General features: G+C 41.9%; 1 protein-coding gene across 3 annotated transcripts; it reads left to right on the top strand.

Moving 5' to 3' along the window:
- Window positions 1–341: 341 nt before the first annotated feature.
- Window positions 342–7,675, top strand: LOC117767777 (long-chain fatty acid transport protein 1-like). 3 transcript variants are annotated; one of them, XM_034595633.1, is made up of 14 exons: window positions 342–565; window positions 705–882; window positions 967–1,105; window positions 1,704–1,959; window positions 2,070–2,276; window positions 2,968–3,037; window positions 3,703–3,794; window positions 4,143–4,252; window positions 4,347–4,556; window positions 5,495–5,618; window positions 5,733–5,870; window positions 6,657–6,821; window positions 6,931–7,077; window positions 7,160–7,317. In XM_034595633.1, exons 2-14 carry the CDS (start codon window positions 713–715, stop codon window positions 7,315–7,317), a joined length of 1,986 nt encoding a protein of 661 aa, XP_034451524.1. In that variant the 5' UTR covers window positions 342–565; window positions 705–712. The 3 variants fall into 3 exon arrangements, with proteins under 3 accessions (XP_034451524.1, XP_034451532.1, XP_034451541.1); XM_034595641.1 differs by having other exon boundaries at window positions 342–568; window positions 703–882; XM_034595650.1 differs by lacking the exon at window positions 342–565 and having other exon boundaries at window positions 713–882; window positions 7,160–7,675.
- The last annotated feature ends 12,811 nt before the right edge of the window (window positions 7,676–20,486 follow it).

Below are 20,486 nucleotides of genomic sequence, written 5' to 3'. Positions count from 1 at the left end.
ACACACACACACACACACACACACACACACACACACACACACACACACACACACACAAATTATGGCAATTGTGATGATATCTTTCCAAATACAGGAGACATGGTTTTTGACCTCATCTCCTCCTTAAACACTGAAGCCAAAAATTCTGATTGGTTTCTTGAGTTTCAGTGCAAGTTCATTTTCAGCGTTTTCTTTTTTGGGGTTAGGGTTATTATTTATTTTTTTTGGGAGGGATTTTATTGTTTACCATCTGCTTTTCCATATGCCAGCAATCCCACCTCAATTTCTGTAGTATTATAACTCAGACTTATATTGCCCCGGGGGTAATGAATCACTCTGAGGCTTTGACTACCACAGGAGCATTTACTCACTGACGCAGGACTTCATGAGTTGTAACCTGCGCTGCTCTCTGCTGCGTGCTGCCACTTATCAGGCATTTTGTCTCTGACAACTGCTCTGCGCGCATCAGATAGCTCCTCTGAACTGCTGCACTGTGGCACGACCGAAAACTTCAGCTGACATTTATTAAGGACCTGTGGAGGAACTTCAGAGACAACTGCTGCTGGTAAGACAAGTGCTTTCTTTATTTCTTGACGGGTGAGGGCTGGGATTTCTGTACAGTTGAGCTTCCTCTCATCAAATCACAAGTAATGTGTTTGTTTTGGTTGCATTGCTGCATGGAGTCACTGTTTGTATTTCCACAGATAACATTATGCACCCGATTAGTGGGGCCATAGTGTGCCTCAGTGTTTTGGGGGCAGTAAAGTTGCTGTCTCTCCCCTTGTTCTGGGGACTCCCGGTGGGGCTGGTGCTCTGTATGGCCTCGAGGGGCTTCTGTAAGTTCCTTCATGTGGCTCTACGCACCATCAAAAGAGACCTAATGTAAGTAGTTTGTGTGGCTTATGCTTGTGCATGTGTGTTTTTCACATCAGTCCTATTTTTAACTGTCTTTCCTTCCTGTGAAAGGTGTCTGGTTGTCATACTGCGAGTGAGGTTTTCCATGAAGAGTAATGTGCGAAAAAGAAGTACTATCCCTTCCCTGTTTGCCCAGATAGTGACACGTTACCCCGACAAACCAGCCTTGATCTACGAGGCCACAGGAGAGGTGAGGACATACCAATAATTAATTATAATAAACTTGATTTGAAAAGCACCTTTCAAAATTGGAGGCAAACAAACGGAGACAATTAAAAGCAATTAGAGGCACAGATACGGAAATAAAAATTGTTACAGATGAGAAAAGAGTAAAAACAAGATCAAATAAAACATAAAATGATTACATTAGTTGCTAAGATCAGAACTAGGAGAAAGCACATCAATACAAGTGTGTCTTTAAGAGAGATTGAAAAGAGGATAAGTCAGAGTTTGTCAGACCGATCTCCTCAGGGAGATTGTTTCAAAGAGTGGAAGCCTTGATAAAAAAGGCCTGTTTACCTCTGGTCCTCAGCCGAGACTGTGGGATGACGAGTAGGGCCTCAGGTAAAAGATCCGAAATGAACTTTGGTGCTAGTCCAGAACGGGCCTTAAAAGTCAGCAGTAACATTTTTAAATCAATTCTAAAAGTCAATAAGGAGAAGCTGAATTGGGAGTAATACGCTCTCTTCTAGGAGATTTGGTGAGGAGACAACAAAGACATGTTGGAAATGGAAATGAAACACCAACACCCTGCACAGACTGTATTTTCACTTTTCACTCTGTTCCAGGTCTGGAGTTTCAGGGAGCTACAGGAGCGATGCCATGCTGTGGCACACTGGGCGCTGGCACAAGGCTGGGCTGAGGGTGATGTGGTGGCCTTGTACATGGAGAGCCAGCCTCTAGTGGTGGCTCTGTGGCTGGGTCTCGCTGAGGTTGGCGTGGAGGCCGCACTCATCAACCACAACCTTCGACAGCGCTCGCTGCTGCACTGCGTCAGTGTGTCCGGTGCTCGGGCATTGGTGTTCGGGATGGAGCTGACGGAAGGTGGGAACAGATCATAAATGAAGTTACATTGCTGCGCTCAGTTAATGCAATAATGTGTGGCCTCATGTTACTTTTACATGTCTAACGATTAACTTCTGGTGATGCTGAAGCTGTGTCAGAGGTGAGCAGCTCTCTGCAGCCCAGCATGGTTTTGTTCAGCTGTGGTGAGCAGCGGCAGCAGCAGCAGCAGCAGCAGCAGCAGCAGGAGGAGGAAGAGGAGGTGAAGCTTCGCAGCCTCCGTGTCCAGAACCTTGACGCCCTGCTGGCCAGTTCACCCAAACACCCGCCAAACTACACGCTCAGGAAGGAATTTAACGGTGAGGGTCTGCATAGTGTGTGGGTATGGTTGTGTTGCCATATTATAGACGTGTGTTACACATCAAATAGCTTTGATTGCAACACCTTCTTCTCTGATGCAAGTCTTTGCCTGCAAGAGTAAAACTACCCACTGACAGATTTCAATCTCTGGTCTTCTCATGAGACTTATTCCTCCGGGTAACATGTGCATATGACTGTCAAAACCACACATCAACCCACACATCAACTCACACATATTGATTCCCATGAAAAATTCCAGTATATTGCGAAAGATATTATTTGTGGGTAACGTAAGAGTTCAGAGACAGTTTTGTCTGTGTCGCTCCATTTAACTTTTAATGTTCGAATCAACAAAAACGTGGGACACCCAAATGCTCACAACACAACTGTGCACATAACATCTTACCTCATTTCACTCCGAATACTCTCTATATATATATTTTTAAAACTTAACATAAAAGGTATAAACAACATGGCATATATTTTCAACTTATCTCTTATTGATTTGCTTATCTGTATTGTTTCACCTGTGTGATCACATGACATTCCTACGTTGCTGCTTGTCAAGTCTTTGCTTGTTGCTGTCATACAGGCACAAAAGACAAAGCATGGAGGTGAAAAGCATGTTTAACATTCCTTGTGAAAAATCAGCTCTTGTAACAGCTAAGTTGTATGGCTCTCTCCGTGCAGACAGACTCTTTTACATCTACACTTCTGGTACAACAGGAATGCCAAAGGCAGCTGTGGTGGTGCACAGTCGGTGAGTTAATTTGTGATCTTACCTCAACTGATTCTGCAGTGATGCATTTATGGACAAAGCACATTTATAATGAAACTTACAGTAGAAACATTTGGAGCGATGTTCATGGACAAAAGAGCCTAAACATTTTTATCAACTCTTTTCCACTTACGCAAGAATTAACAATACACAGACGATGATTAAAAACACTAGTGCAGTGTCCACTCGGAACCTTCCTGTTTGGAATGGGCTCTTTGCTTGTCAGAATTATTCCTTGTCCTCCTCAAACAGTTCTAAGGAAGTCACTTCTTTCTGTTCTGGACGTTGTGACCAGAACTTTTTTTTTATAAACAGTCTATGGTGCAAAATGAAGTTAGAAAACTGTGTTCATCCTACCTGGTTTATCTGCAAAGAAGATTTGTAGTCATTGTTTTTCATAAAATTCTACTGAACTTGCTGTATAACTGTTCAAGTGTGTGGCTCGGGCAATTTAGGACACACATGCCAAGTGTGAAGCCGATTAGATGTACAGTTCATGAGACAGATTAAAATCATGACGGCATATTTAATTGGTAACAACTGCAGTAACAAGTGTTTCAATTAGAATCAGGAGCCACCGGTGTCTCGTGATGAAATGAGCTGTGGTGAAAATGAATGAATGAATGAATCAATGTCTTTCTTGTCAGGTACTTTCGCATCGCTGCCTTTGGTTTCCACTCCTTCGGCATGCGACATGATGACATCATATACAACTGCCTCCCCCTGTATCATTCTGCTGGTAGGCCTCTCACTTTCATCTTTTTCCTGAGTGACAGATTTACCTTGAGACCTTGACAAAAACCACCGTAAGCACCATGTCTTCTTCCTTGGTGACAGTCATGTGAGCATACTGGGCTCCACTCACTTTGGCTCACTGCAATAAATGGCTGATAACATCCACCTGAACCTGGGTTTAGTAGGCTCCTCCTAGCACATGGGACAGATGTGTGTTTCTGACCAGTTTACTGAAAGTATAGGCTCACATGTTAAGCTTTAGGAAAAACTGAATTAGTTTCCTCTGTCTTGGTTTCTAAATTGATACTATTCATGTTTGTGTGTGAGTATGTGTTCATGTGGATGTTTACAGGAACAATCATGGGTGTAGGACAGTGTTTGCTCTTTGGTTTGACTGTTGTAATCAGGAGGAAGTTCTCGGCCACTCACTTCTGGGATGACTGTGTTAAATACAACTGCACTGTGAGTACTCACTGGGACATAGGAAACATGCTCCTGAATCAATACTGACTGGTCAAATTATTTAGGGCCATATTGATCTGTCTTACGTGTTTAGGTGACCCAGTACATAGGCGAGATCTGCCGTTACCTGTTGGCTCAGCCGGTCCGCCCATCTGAGGCGCATCATCGAGTCCGTGTTGCCTTTGGTAACGGCCTCCGTCCCTCTGTGTGGGAAGAGTTTGTCCAGAGATTCAGAATCCGAAGAGTTGGGGAATTTTATGGTGCCACCGAATGCAACTGCAGCCTGATCAACATAGATGGAAAGGTGCGTTTGTGCTTTTTGTTATGAATTAAAGCGACACAATGCAAGATCCGCTCTCGGCTATACTCCCCTACCAATGGGATGCATTTTTCCACTGTTGTAAATAAAAAGTTGCAATCTGAGCCTCCCCATGCATGCAGCTGCACACACACACACGCATTTGTTGACAAGCTGAAAGAGAACAAACTGGCAAGCTCAGAAGCAGAGTCTTCATAGCATTTCTAACTCTAAACCTGTCCTGAACTAAGTTTCACGTTCAGGCTCACACAGTTGTTGGGGTCTGGTAGTAAACGTTTGCACATTCACTGTACTCACCTTAGAGTAGAACAGTAGCATACAAGCTAACAAGCTGACACAGCAAGTAATTAGCGTTTTTTGATGTCAGAGCATGATGTGTATCGTATAATATGAAATTGTTTGGCTAACTTGCTAAACCTCTATTCAAATGAGTTTACCTGCTTCTGATGATACGAGTCAACAACTTACTTACACAGGGAGCAGAACATCACATGACATAGCAAACAATCAAGAATTATGACCAGGTCAGCATCTGTCCCGCGTCATAAGGCCCCATTAGCTATTTCCAACACATCAATAATCCTTCGATATTCACTCTTGCTCGGTTTCTTACTCTATCATTCCTTCCTTTCCTCTTCTTTGTTTCCTCCAACATTGTCCTGTTCTGTTTCGGTGGCTTTGCCATAATGTCCACTCTGAGAATGGCAAGCTAGTTATCTCTGATGGCTGCTAGCCTCGGCTCCGGTTATTGCTGTGTGACGTATGTTGTAAAGCAGGCCAGAGTAAGAGAGTGCAGTTGTGGCAATGACAGACTTCTCCCTATTATAAGTTTGTTTACCATCAATATTATTTTGAAACTATTGCTCTAAGTTTATATTGAAGAGAGTTTTCCATCTCATGTACATGTGTTTTCACATGTCCAGGTGGGGTCGTGTGGCTTCAGCAGCCGCATCCTGCCCGACTTCTACCCCATCAGACTGGTCAGGATGCACGAGGACGGGAAACTGCACAGGGATTCACAAGGACTCTGTGTACCTTGTCCTCCTGGTGAGGACACCCCCCCCCCCCCCACACACACACAGCTACAAATGAATAAAACACGTTATGAATGTTGAATTTTGAATATGAAATGTTTTCCTCCTCCCATCTCTATCTCTGCAGGTGAGCCAGGAATGCTAATGGGCCTCATCAACCCTGCTGATCCGCTCAGGAGATTCGATGGTTACGCCGATCAGGATTCCACCAATCAGAAAATAGTTCACAATGTCTTCAAGATGGGAGACTCTGCTTATATCTCAGGCAGGTTTTATTCTGTCTCTTTGAAATACAGTCAGAATAAGGATGATCACACAGTCCAGACACACAGAATTAATTAGAAACTTTAAGTTGCCCTGAGGTGAAGGAGAGTCACTGATGACAATCTGGGAATCTTAATAGAAAACAGTGCTCCCTGCCTACAGTATAATGGGATAGGCTCCAGCTCCCTATGATGATTAATGGTCATGATAATACTATATTATCATTGAAAAGAACTTGCTAACCCCACAGACACACACAAAAACGCAGACACTGTCACACTCAGGGTGATACACAGTTTGGAAACAGGTGACATTTCACTTCAACAAGGTCCTTGCTCATGATGAATCTTTAATTAACTTCATAATTTCCACATTTACTCAAGATGTCTTATGCTAGTTTTTCAGAAATAGATGTCAGTGACTCATCATCACCACAGACTTCAACCTTCATTCTACTTATTCCATGATAGGGTGATGATGATGATGATGATGATGATGATGATGATGATGATGATGATGATGATGATGTTTTCGTCTGTGTTTGTTTGTTAGTTAGTGGGATTACACAAAATCTATGAGGGGTGGGGCGTGACATATGGGCGTGACCTATAAGCATCTTCAGGGGACAAATGAGTGCGTTCCATTTGGTGCAGATCCAAATAAAACTCTAGGTCTAGTGAATTTAAATGTGGTTTCTTAAAAAGGGACTGTTGCGCCTCGGCGGAGGTATACGCTCTACTGACTGTCATTCTACTTCTTCTTATTTCTGCCTCTGTCTGTCTTCCAGGTGACGTGCTGGTGATGGACGAATATGGCTACATGTATTTCAGAGACCGCAGTGGCGACACGTTTCGATGGCGAGGGGAGAATGTGTCCACCACAGAGGTGGAGGGCGTCCTCAGTGGCCTGCTGGGACACTCTGATGTCGCTGTCTATGGAGTTTCTGTCCCAGGTAGAAATGAGACAAAAAAACACGGGGAAAAAAAAGATTAACAGCTTAACGTGGGTGTTGAATTGTATTGACGTCTGCTTGTTACTTCACCGGCTCCTTCTGTGTGCAGGTGTGGAGGGAAAGGCTGGCATGGCAGCGATCGCTCCCGCAGGAGGCCCGTTTGACATTGACGCCTTCACGATCACTGTACAGAAAGCCCTGCCCTCCTACGCACGACCCGTGTTCCTTCGGCTCATGCCATCTGTTGACACAACAGGTGAGAAACATGGCAAGGACGTGTAAAGACACACGTTTAAAAAAAAGTACTGTCAACTTACTTTTTTGACTTTTGTCCTCAGGTACATTCAAAATTCAGAAGATGCGGCTACAGAGAGAGGGATACAGGCCCCAAGAGTCGAGTGAAGACATGTATTTTCTAAACAGTCGTGCCGGGAGTTATGAGCCTGTTACTGATGAACTGTACAGCGCCATCATGGAGGGAGAGGTGTGTCTATGAGGCAGGAGGATAGATAGATGGACTGTTGAAGAGGATAGTATGAACTGTATATTTCAAAGTGAAAGAAAGAAAGAAAATACACGGATATATTTCTCTACTAGTAATGACTACATCCTGATAAACCCTGGTGACTCTGGAAACATGGATGTGTCACTGTTTTTTGTTTTTGATATGGATTGGATTCCTGCATCAATAAGACAAACGTGTGATATGTGGAATCGATGAAAGATCACACAATTCTCCATGGACTACAATACTTCAAGCAGCTGTTTATGAGGAAGCTGAATTACGTATTATATGTATTGAAATCATTTATCATGCAGCTTGAACACAATAAGAAGAAAGTTACGTACTGCATTTGAAAAAAAAAAAGCTCCAAAAATGTTGTGCTAAAATCAATATTACATTACATTACATTACATTTCATTTAGCTGACGCTTTTATCCAAAGCGACTTACAATATTACAATATTCCGAACATATATTCAATTCAAGCACACTCGTATGTAACAGCAACCTTATCTAGGAGTCATTGCCCAGATTTGGCTTACATCCTACATCCCACATCAGGCCCACATACCGCGTGACATGATGGCACTTGAACGGTCTGCTCATGTTTGCCAGATCTGGGCCAAAAGTAAGTCATAACAATACCGCATGTCAACCAAAGGTGGAATTAGAATTAGTTGTGTGCTATTTGGGCCATATTCACCATTTACCGCATAGGCCACTTAAGGTTCACATCCAGATTACACCTTGCCTAGAGCACTGTATGTTTGCCAAAAAAGGCCCACATTTGTTTTGGAATATTTGGGCCACATTTGCTATTTCACAAGTGAAATGGCTCACAGCCATTTTGTTGGGGCGATAAGAAAGCCAGAAGAGCAGCATGATTCCCTGAAGTGGCCCACAGCCGTATGCTGTCTGGCAAAGGTCTGTGGTTGCACAGCTGAGAATAGGAATCCTTCCTCTGGACTTGGAAGTTGGTTGATTTAAAAACATCACAGAGGACAACATTATATTACATTACATATCATTTAGCTGATGCTTTTATTCAAGATGTGTAGACTTTCTGCTGTCCTGATGTCAATGGGGAGCTCGTTCCACCATTTAGGAGCCAGGACAGCAAACAGTCGTGATTTTGTTGAGTGGACAGACTGTGTGAGACTTCTGTATTGTCCTTATTATGAAATAATAAATTAATATGAATAGATAATAAATCCATATTACATGGAATGTCAGTTCAAAATCCACAAATGTCCACGTGCACTGATGATAGAATGGTTGTTTGTACACATACATATGTTAACCAAATGTAATGCACTGACTGTAATATACTATGTGTTCATGTAATTCCATATCCTGTAAAATACATTTAATAAAACATACTGAAGCCTGTAACAGTTATGTAATTTGACCAGAAGACAGCATTTAACTTCTTTTTACATCACGCTTGAATCTAAAACTCAGGTGTGTGACTTTCTAAATGTGAGCCATCTTTTCCTTCAGTCCTTTTAAGTATGTTCTCAGCTCCTCCTAGTTGTCAAAAGATGAATTACTTTGAAAAGCCGCTCCATCTGTGTCTGTGGGAACACAGGGAGGTTGAAGACATCACTTCATCCAACGTGTTTGCAAGTCGCGTTCAGTCATGTTGCTTAACGTGGCCACATTGTGGAAAGTGTACTATTTGATTATAAAGCAGGCCTTGCTGCTTAAGTACAACTTTAACCCACATATGAGTACAGGAGACCGATTGGGTTTCTGTTCCCCCTGCAACGTATTCATTAGCCTGTATGCTGACAGTATTTACAGAAACACCACCATCATCTTGTTTTATGTGTAGGCTACATGACATGAGATCGAAACGTGTACATATGATACGAGGATAGAAACAGTAATTACCAGCTCAGTTTCAACCCCGGTGGCTCTTTAAAAACGCACTCTAAATTCTGCTTGGATAAACTAATCCTGCATTAACACAAGGCGGCATCTGTTTAGGAAGGAAAATGAATGTTTACAGAGCATGAAAAAAATGTTTGACTGCCTCCTGGTTAAAATGTCTTCTCGTTGTGGTCACAGCAAGCATGTAAATTAAAATGTCATGAGGGGGCCTCCCTCCGTCTCGGTAAAAGATAGGGTTCAAATCATGGACGAGCCTTTGCTGCTGAGAGCTCCGCTGTCATTTGGTGTCTCCGTGCTGCTGTTTGGCTCGGCTCTGTGGCAGCGGGGGCGACTCCAGCCAGAAAAAACAGCCTTCAAACACGCTCGCTGGCAATCATCTGCCCTGCATAAGTGTCCTTGTGGAAAACAGTGAAATTCCTGCCAGCTGCTCTGTGTCTGATCCCTCAGCACGATGCCCTGTGGATTTCAGGAGTAAGGAGGAAGAATGAGCCAGCCTGTTTAAAGCCTTTTACTTCAGTGGTTCCCTCAAGGCATTGTAATATACATTTCACAGGTCACAAGATGAGTAATGGGGCTGTAAAGAATAAAAACATATTTTTATACTTTTAACATTAACATACTTTTATATTATACAAAAATACATTCACTCATAATTCATTTTTATTGTGAAATACTTCATCTTGAATACATTTGCATGACAATGTGATTAAACTGCATATGACACATGGGCAAATAAACCTGTGATGAGGGGGTCTTATAGAAAAGTATCTTTGTTGGAAGAACATTTTGTGTTTCACTTGACTAAAAGAGCTGTGTGAGCCGTGTGCAATATTGACAAGAAGAATTCATACATTTGCACAAGATCTAAGTAAAGTTTAAGCAAAGTAAATGTACAAAGGAATCAAAAATATTTTTATTTAGGACAGAATGTGTCTCCCTCACCCAAAATCATCTGGAATTGGCTCTAGCTCCCTCTGTGACCCGTAAAGGACAAGTGGTATAGATAATGGATGGATAGATGGAGGGATGGATGGATGGATGGATGGGTGGATATGACATAAATGAGGATTCAAGAACTAGCAGAGATGTGAATATTAAACATCCATTTAAGATACAAAAAAAGAAAATAAACCAACCGCCCTTTTTGAGGAAAAAGTTTAGAAGATTACACATCATCACAACAGACAGAGCAGGTGACTCAGAAAAGAGGAAAATACACTACAGTACACTGAAGAAAAAACACAATGAACGATCCAGCACCAGTTATATAGAGATAAATACCCCACATTAAAGAGACAAGAACAGATAGACACTTATCCCCACAAGTTAATTCTTAAAGCAAAACTACTTATAAGAAGGGAGTAAATCAGCTTCTTCATTAAGACCAGGCTAGCGTGATACCGTGGCCTTAAGCATCTTTATAAATATATACGATTTTATGATGTGATGAAATAAATGACAGTTCCAACGTGGATGATTACGTGGGGTCGCTGCGTCCAGAAGGGTAAAGGTGCCGGCTTATAGGAGAAAGCTACACACAATGTAGGGTCACTTTCAATCATGGGATTTTATTATGTCCTTAACTGGCTGCTTCTAATCTATTTTCCTTTTTTGTGTCAAAATGCATCATTCCTGCATCATCCATCTATTGTAGTATCTAAACAACACAAGTTGTTTTACCTCCGAGTCCAATTTCACTGTCACAAATGAAAAGCATTTAATTCATTATTGATTAGTTTTCTTTTGCCCCTTGCTTTGTACTAAATGTTTTTTAGATATTCTCCTCTTACTATAGTAGAATTCAACTTTTCAGTGCACTGAAACGGTTTTAGAGTTTTACTGATACTTGATTCCTCCCTCCCAGTCAGTTGCAGCCTCAGTAAAGGGGTAAACTCTTTGTCCTACATGACTCACAGCTGCATTTTTGTTTACAAAAAGGTTCCAGGTCATCCAAGCAGAGCAGAGACAGGCTCTCTTCACGTTCCTCACGCAGAGTCAACCAATCGGAGAGGTGCAGTCTTCTTCCTCTGATGCAGGGAGAGGGAATAAGCAGCTCTTGGGGGGGCTGGTGGTGGTCGGAGCCTTCCGACATGGGAGGAGCAGTGGGACCCTGTGTTTTGGGATCGGTGTTGCATGTGCAGTTCAGACTCCATCTCAAACTTGAAGTTTAGCCAACATGCCTACACCAGATTCAGCCATACATCACCCTGCAGTGTCAGTCCGACGTTTATGCCTCTGCGATTTATTCGATAGCCTCACAACCTGAGGCCAAATTCTTTCCTGGGCCTTTGCTTGTCATTTCTCACCCATTTCCTCTCATGGTGGTGCAGCAACTCTTTCACTGAATGGCAGAGCTTGCAAGAAGAATTCTGGTGTGATCAAGCTCCTGTTAAATTTAGTTGTTAATGTTTGTTAAATGAGAACTTTGTAATGAGCCCAGTTATATTATATACTATTTTTCAAATGAACACCTCTAATACAGTGTTTAGAAATAGTTGTATCTTTATTATGAATCAAGTTCTAGTCACTCTGACTTGGGATGTGATAGTAAAAGTGTCTGCAAGTTGGACTGTGTAGAGTAGAGTAGTACTTCATGTACTGAACTGATTGCCAAGTCTGAGTTGTGTTGAATGGATCCAGTTTCATTGGCCTTGAATAATTTGAGCTGCTCATATCCTGGGGACATGTAGAACGGATCAGTTTTGACAGGCGAGTCATGATTCATTTAATCATTTAATCATATGATTGAAAGTGAAATAGATAGATTAATATGTAGCTAAATATAATCTATGAGCTTGTTTCTATTTGCAGGTTTCCTGTTTTAGCCTAAGAGTAAAGTATCTAACCCATCGGTAGATCTAAAGTTATAATACTGTGACGCCGTCCCATTAAAAACAGATAATTATTCATTAAATCGACATCTTAAAAGAGATGGACGGGACCCTCAGTATGTGTCAATAAACGTTTAATCATGGAAACTTTGTCACTGGCAAAACCTTAATTTCTTTATAGTAAGGACTACATTTAAATAAACAAAGTTTCTAAGCATATTTCACTGCCCCAGTATGCAGGTTTAATGGGTTCACATCAGGTCAGTCTTACTATATATATAGTATACACTGTATACAGTGCTCATATATTTAGATGCATTTTGGTTGCTGTATTCATTACTGCTGTCACTGGCCATGAAGCGACACCCCAAAGAGATAGGGCACTCAACAGAGCACATACCTCCGCCAAGGCCCAACAGTCTTCTTATGAAAGCACATTTAAATCTACTCAATCAACATCAGCCCCCTAAATATAAAATATATTTCTTTTATCAAGATACATTAATCTACAGTTATCCATCCAGTGACTAACAAACAGACAAACAAATGCCTATGAAAACAGAACCTTCTTGGCAGAGGTGACAAAGATCCACAGTCCTTTTGTCTGTGGAAACACATTGTCAGTCCAGTTGAAGTTAGCCGAAGGTGAACTAAGGCTTCTGCAATCCGACTTGGTCCTATCACGTGGGTTTTTTCCAAATTGTGATCACTTCAGTGTCACTTTGTGTTTCCCAGCTGGGCGAGGGAGTGGACTTTGTTACTTCAGGGGATACTCGGTTGATTTGAGAAACTGCCGAAGCCTTACATCAACTTTGATTACACACTGGGGAGCATTTTGTTCACAGAGAGAGGAGAGGGCATTTTTTCCTCCTGCACTGAAACAGTGTTCAGTGGGGATCTGTGAATAAGAAATGTTTTTATAATCATATGAGCAGATACTATTTAGTTTTGAAGAAAACCGAGAAGCCGTATCATTTATCCTAAACTTATCTATGTCTGCACTATTTGTTACAGCATACATATCTGAGCTGGCTGAGTAGGGGCCCCTCACACACTGGCAGAGACAAGATGAAACACAACACGCTGCCGTAGGTGTCTCTGCATGTGTTTGCATGTACGTGTGTCTTATTTCTCTCTCTTTCCAGGAAAGTGTGTTTGGCGCAGTTGAAGGCATCACTGCGGAGCGAGCTGTTCATTTTTTGCAGTGCACGATTTTCCTCTCCCGGCTGCTCGCCTCTGTCATTAGTCTGCTCAATTACAACAGCTGATCCACGTCGTGCCACTTAACATTAGTCACATCTGCTCAGAAAATGGATTTTATGGCTCGATTTCGAGTTGATGAGAGGATGGGTGAAGCACTGTGATTCCCCCTGTGCCCTCTTTACCATTGCTCTGTACCTGTCAGGTCGGTGACAACTCACACAGCCTATACTCTCTGTCAGCTGCAGATGTGTGAGGCAGCGTGACCTCAGGGGATGAAAAAGTCCTTCATGTGCTCATTTAGCAAAAAGCCTTCACTTCCACCCATCTGTTAACTTGCCTTCTCTCCACATCACACTGCCAGAGGGGTCGAACAAATGAAGCCAGAACAAGCCAGAGGTCAGAGAGGCTTATTTAAGGTGGTGACAATGACAAGGTGTACGATGAGAGAAATCCAAAAAAGAGAGATGAGGGTTTCATGAGACATGAGTGTGATAGAGAGGAAAAGGAAATGGATCTAGGAAGCTAAGAAGAGAGAGACACAGAGTTTTTTATGTTTTTGACAGGATTTCATCTGATTCAGATTTTACCATACACCCTGGAAAACCTTTTATTCAGTTAACCGGATGTTTCAGGGCGAGAACACTTCTTTTGATATTGGTCTGCAGTTCCATCATTTGTTTCTTAGACGCTGATGATGTGACAAAAACTTTACCGTTCCCTGCAGCAAGTGGCTTTGTCCATTTGTGATGGATTTACACTTACAGTTTTAATCTCCAGACGTCTGGCACTGTGTTGCTCTTGGCTGAACGACATGTTTGCTCAGGTAGTTGTGCGACTGGCTTCGAGGTATGTTTTCTCTCATTTGGTGGGTGTGCCAGATGTGTTGCCCAATCACCAGCAATGTCTATATAAACCCCGCTCTCTTAAAAAGGCAGTGCACACAATGGACTCGGAGGTTCTGTAGAGATGCAGCAGCAGCAGCTTGGTGTTCGCATCAACTGAAGATGTAAGAAGCAGCTTTTCCAGGTGACAAAAGCAGAGACTGTAACATCAAGTGTAATTTAGTAATTTAGAGTATTGAAAACATATTTAAACTCATGTCATCTAGCTCCGAGGTTTCTCCCACAGGAACACCAATAATGACTTTCTCAGCCACCATTGTTGTACACTTGTGTATCATCGCACCACTGTTCAGCTTAAGTAAACATTTTGCTGTGCTTTGTCTAGGCTGCACACGGCCCTGGCAACACTTCCTGGAGACATTTGATGACATCATAGATCTGGGATGGATGAGCATATTGAAGTGACTAAATTTGCATTGCATATACAAATTCAGCAACACGACATCATAGCTCTCGTATAGTTCACTGATCACTGTTCCCAGTTCTGTGAGACATCCTCATTCGCTCTTGAATAGTGATTTCCATTATTTAATTGAGGCGGCTGTGGCTCAGGGGTAAGAGCGGGACGTCCTCTAACCAGTAGGGGGGCAGTTCGATCCCACTCTTCAGCATGCCAAAGTGTCCTTGGGCTCGATACTGAACCACAAATCATCAAGACTAGAAAAGTGCAATATAAATACAGACCATTTACCATTTAATTGAAATGCTGCTGCTGAGTATAAGGGTTATACCTCGCTTCTCTCAAGTATAGACTGTCGACATAAATCAGTTTCACTGAGTGTAAAATGACTTGTGAGAAAAGGAAGAGGTGGAGAACGAGTGACAAACAGGGTGAACATAAACCCATTACAACCAATTAGAATAAGAGGCTCTTAAGAAGAAGTTGGGAGCAGAGAAGAGAAGTAAATAAAGAGGGGATTAATGAAAGGGAAACACAGGAGAATGAGAGGGGAGCTCACCTATCACCTTAACTCCAAGGAACACAGGTACATTTCAGGTGAGCCAAGAGAAATATAGAGATGGTGTCAAATACTTTTGAGCATGTGAAAGGAGCCGTAATCATCTTCTATGATCAGCTGAATGTTTATCCCAGTGTTTATCTGACCTCATGTAACAGTTGTAGCTTTTGGCCTCGTCTGCTCAGTGTTTATCAAACTGAGATCGCAAGTTTTTCATAAATACTTTCAGTAACCTTATCCTCATATAACCTCTCTTTCTCCGTCCTTTGTTATTCATGCTCAATAGCAGAGAAAGACGCTATTTACCAAACACCGACAGCATCAGCTTTATTTGTGTGTGAACTTTCGTTGAGATAATATAGTAGGTGACAGATTCACAGAAAAACCAACATATTCCCACATTCTGCGTTTTGATGATAGTGGTAGAGAGCGCCCTCTATCACAAAATCTCCAAGAAGGGTTCAGTCTGGTGGAGACCACAGACTGTATATAAAGATGGACGACACGTCTGCGCTTCCTCCTCCTCTCCAGAAATGAAGTCAAAATGTCCTGGATATGAACGTTGCCATTTTGCCCATTTGGAGCCAGAATCTGCGCTGTGGTGATCTGTGGAGGGAGCCAGAGAATTGTTGTTCATTACGCGGACTAGACTGATAGCGTGTCAGTCTCAGCTGTCAATCATGATGTTTCATCCCATTTTTATAGCATCAAATAATAAATTAAAACCAAACTAACTTAAAATGAGCATTTGAACAAACACCAGTGTGATGAGGACGACCTAAAATCACATTATATGGAGGAGTTTATCACCAATCTAATGAAAGCAAACTGATGTTACTTTTCTGAAATCTAGTTTTTCTTTCTGTGATCATTCTTTGAATGAACAGAGCACATTACTGGCGCCATGGGCAACCTGGATCCTCCCTATCGATGCCACAAGCTCAAATCTCCTGACCGCCATGAGGAATAGACACATGGATCCACCATCCTGTAAAACATATCAAATACTTAAATCCAAATTTTCCAATGTTATGCGTATGTATTTTTTGTGATATGTATGTGTTGTGTTTTTTGTGACTTACGCAGGTATTTGAGGGGGGTTGGGGGTGTAGGACAGAGCTGGTTCTTTCTGGCTGTCAGATCTGCACCTCCATACAAGCGCATCGGGAGTTAGTGGATGACATGTGCCGACACATCACAGGTATGCTCTTTGACTAGAGATTGTATCTAACAGCCAGACTGACTGTCTACATTGTAGCTATTTTTTGAGTCTATTCAAACTATGGCACTAGTGTGTGTGTGTGTGTGTGTGTGTGTGTGTGTGTGTGTGTGTGTGTGTGTGTGCGTGTGCGTGTGCGTGTGCGTGTGCAGGCAAATCATTGCCCCACAGCATTCCCAGTGTACATAGTGCACTCTTACAGTGCCCTGGTGTGTCTGGACACTGCATCACACCAGACACGGTGGGCAAACATACTGCGAGCTGCTACATAACATCATAGCTCAGGTATATAACCTCTGTTTCCAGTCGTGAGCAAAGCAAATGTGCACAAGTTGCAGTGCCTTATTGTTTTCCTGACCACTGACCTGATGTGGCTTATCTGCGGCCTGATGGCGCTGTGGTGTGAAAGTTGACCAGAATCCAGAACCTTTTTAGAAGCTGTGTCTTCTTTGAAGAAGCTCAGAGAAAACTGTAAAAACAGAGGTACATCCGATGGGCAAAGAGGAAGAGGTGAGCTACCATCAGACAAAAAGATCAGCATGGTGTTGTCGCTTCAATCTTGCCTTTCCCATCCTCTAAAGCTCTTTGTCTTCCACAAATCCTCCTCCTCTCTCTTTTCTCCATCCATTTTAAACCAAGCCATTTTACAATTTTTGGCCTCTGTATGGGCAACAGACAGGAGCCAGAGGCATTATGTTTTTGGGTTATCCATCCTTATATACATGTTTGTGCATCTGTCTGTTCATCCATTCGTTCATCCATACGTCCATCTGTCTCATTCAAGTGGTGAGCACAATATTTCAAGATGGTGGTAAAAGGTCGAAGATCAAGGTCACAGTGACCTTTCAAATATGTTTTTGGTCTTATGAACACAATATCTCAGGAACAACTTGAGGGAAATTCGTTAGATTTGGTAAAATCTTTCAATTGGACTCAAAGATAAACTGATTTTGGTGGTCAAAGGTCAAGGTCACAGTGACCTCATCTTGTGAATGTAATGTATCCGGAACACCCATAGGAAATTTAATTATATCTGACACAAACATTCCCTTGAAGATTACCTTATTATAATTTGGAGGTCAAATGTCAAGGTCACAGTGACCATGCAAACCTATTTTTTTGCTTCATGAGTATGTTATTTTAAGAATGCCTTGAGAGAATCCTCCTGAATTTGGCACAAATATTCACTTCAACTCACAGATTAACAGGTTAGGATTAGAGGGTCAAAGGTCACGGTGGCCTCACGAAACATGTTTTTGTCCTCTTGAACATGATATCTCAAATCGGCCTTTGAGGAACTTCAGATTTTGAGCAGTTCTCACTTTGACTCAAAGATTAACTGATTAGATTACAGAAGTCTAAGATCACAGTGAATTTATATGAGTCTGAGTTTGTTCATTTAGACTGAAACTGCACTGGTTGAAAGGAGACATACAACCGCAGTGCAGTATTTCTAGTTTTGTAATGTCTAACCATCTTACACTCCATCCAACCATCCAACAGAACATTTGGAATTTTCATGATCCATATTCTCACATATTCTCTCATCTTTCAGGATCTTCTTCTGTCTCTCTTTGCTCTTCAGATGTTGGTGACCATGCTGATGGAAGAAGTGATGTCCTACCTCAAGGAGCAAGTATTTCTCAGGATTGTTGTGCGTCACAGCAGGAGGAGGCAGGTCTGGATCAGAGTAGGTGAAACATAAAAACACATCAGTAAACCAATGGATAAATGCGATTTACATGCTTATCTTAACCTCTAGTAGTATATATGTATCTGTGCATGCCTACCAGTTGCTGCTTGAGGTCTACAAGACAGCGAAACAAACAAAGGTCAAAGCGGCAACAGAGCTGATCTCCGAGGGAGTAGCTGTCACTTCATCGTTCTGATGTGTAGAAACAGATCTGTTCAGGACAACAGACAAGTGTGCTGCGTGACCAAAAAAGACACACGGTCATAGTACGTACTCTGCAGGAATTGGCCACGCCCATCTTCGATGGAATGCATTTACCTGGCTCTACTTCCTGGAGACGTGTGATGACATCATAGATCTCGGATCAATGAGCGTACGAAGTACAAGTAACAATATATAATTTAAAGTGAAACCATTTCTGTTACACACTTTCCATATGTTTTTTAAGATGCAAAACACATAAATGATCTCGACCAGTGGTCGCCAACCCGTCGATCGCGATCTACCGGTCGATCTCCCAGTCTTCACTGTCGATCCCCGAACTCTCTGGACTCACTGGCTGTCGTCTCACCGCAGATCAGCTGTGTCGGTTGTCTGTTTTTCACACGTGCTGTGTGTCTGCTACTGGCGGTGGAGTTGCAGGTTTATCTCCTGCATTTCCTTCAAGAATAAGTTGGTTCATGTACTAAAGTAAATGACAAGACTCTACGGTATGAAGATGCACATCTTTCAGTCTGTCGATAACATTCAAAGACCATAAAAACATTGTGCTGCAGTAGCAGCTCCTCTGCAGAGCATGTTGTGGAACTGAGAAGCTACATATTTTGCATTGTAAATATGAATTGATATTAATTTGAATATTGTGCATTGAATAGAAAAAGTTGCACAACTGCCCTTCTTTGTGTATATTTATTTCTTGTACATTCAGCCTTTAATGAAATGTAATGTAATGGTAGATCTCGGCTTAAGTTTGGAATTAAAAAGTGATCTTGGGCTCGAAAAGGCTGGTGACCACTGATCTAGACCATTAGTACCAAGGCTGGAGATCATGACCAGCTAAAGGGCCGTGAGAAGAATATAAGGGTCTCAAAATGTTTGAATGAATAAAAGTTATGGTGAATAATGTTCTTTTTTAACAACTTTTCTCCAAAATCCTTTCATGTGTCTGATTTTTTCAGCAATTTTCATCTTTACAAACCCTTCAACTAAAATGTCAAAGGTAATCTTTGGTTAAACTGCTCGTGTTCCGATGAAGATACTGTACTAAAAAGCTGTGAATCATTGTTCTTAGGAGGTGGCTACAGATTTATTTTTTGCAGTAACAGCAGAGGAATGATCGTTGATAAAAAAGAAAATGCCCTCAGGTGACAGGAGAAATGTTTTTACAGTTTCTTCATCTCACTCCATTTTTTGTCTGACAGCTATACAATTTGATACAAGTACAGGAAGGAATGTGAAGTGTAGCCTGAGGCTTAAAGTATTTTAATGGCAGATAGCATAATGTTCCCTTTAAACAATTAATAATACTTTTAAGGGTAATGAATATGAAAAGAGGCATTGATATCCAATCAAATATTCTATTAAGGGGTTAGGGTTTTATAAGCTTTAACAATTTTTCGAAGGCTTTTACACAGCTGTGCATTCTAATGTAAAAACTGGCAGCTCAATCTCCGACACTGTGGAGAAAGTATCGTGCGTGGTCAAGATGTGTAACATGAGCTGTGTCTCAATTCAGCGGCGGCATCCTTCAGGGGATGCATTTGAAGACCGATTGCGTCACAACGCCGTGACTCATTTCAAAGGTTCTTTCAAATGTAGCGGAAAAATACATGCCCGAGAAAAGAAGGCTCCAACCGAAGGATCCTTCCCAGCCCAATGTATCCCGTGACACATTGCACTTCAGAGTCAAACAGTTTTTCAAAGAGGTAATGGTGCCGGCAAGCCACGCTTGAGTATCACGCTTCGACTCAACCAAACAGCTAATGGTACACACGTAAAAGTAACAAAACAAGGGGCGCTAAAACTTGCTTGGCGTGTCCGACTTCAGCTTTGATATATAATTTGTATTTTACTGACTATAAAATCTTCACTGCAGATAAACCAGGTAGGATGAACACACAGTTTTCTAACTTCACTCTGCACCATAGACTGTTTATAAAAAGCTCTGCACACACCGTCCAGCACAGAAACAATAAATAGTGACAGTATATTGTTTGATGAGAACTAATGACAAGGAATAATTCTGAAGTAGCTCCGGAGCATTAACACAGGACAAGAGCCCATTCTAAACAGGCAGGTTTAGAACAGGCTCTGCACTAGCTAAATAAAATAAAGACTCATTTCTCACAGTCTTACTTTCACTCTTTTATTTCTTGTTCTATTCATATATTGTTTATCTTCTTCTTCTTCATTTGGTTTATTGGCGGGTGGTAACCAGCGTCAAGGTGCATAACCGCCATCC

Source organism: Hippoglossus hippoglossus, chromosome 1, assembly GCF_009819705.1.
Source record: "Hippoglossus hippoglossus isolate fHipHip1 chromosome 1, fHipHip1.pri, whole genome shotgun sequence".
NCBI lineage: Eukaryota > Metazoa > Chordata > Actinopteri > Pleuronectiformes > Pleuronectidae > Hippoglossus > Hippoglossus hippoglossus.
Note: the sequence above shows the minus strand (reverse complement) of the source record. Positions and strands in the feature narration are given on the sequence as shown.

What these genes read in the sequence shown, in the direction of transcription:
- LOC117767777 (XM_034595650.1), top strand. Translation starts at nt 713, where the DNA reads ATGCACCCGATTAGTGGGGCCATAGTGTGCCTCAGTGTTTTGGGGGCA. An exon ending in TGATCAACATAGATGGAAAG is followed by an intron (nt 4,557 to 5,494) that starts GTGCGTTTGTGC and finishes TCACATGTCCAG; the next exon opens with GTGGGGTCGTGTGGCTTCAG. An exon ending in CTATGGAGTTTCTGTCCCAG is followed by an intron (nt 6,822 to 6,930) that starts GTAGAAATGAGA and finishes TTCTGTGTGCAG; the next exon opens with GTGTGGAGGGAAAGGCTGGC.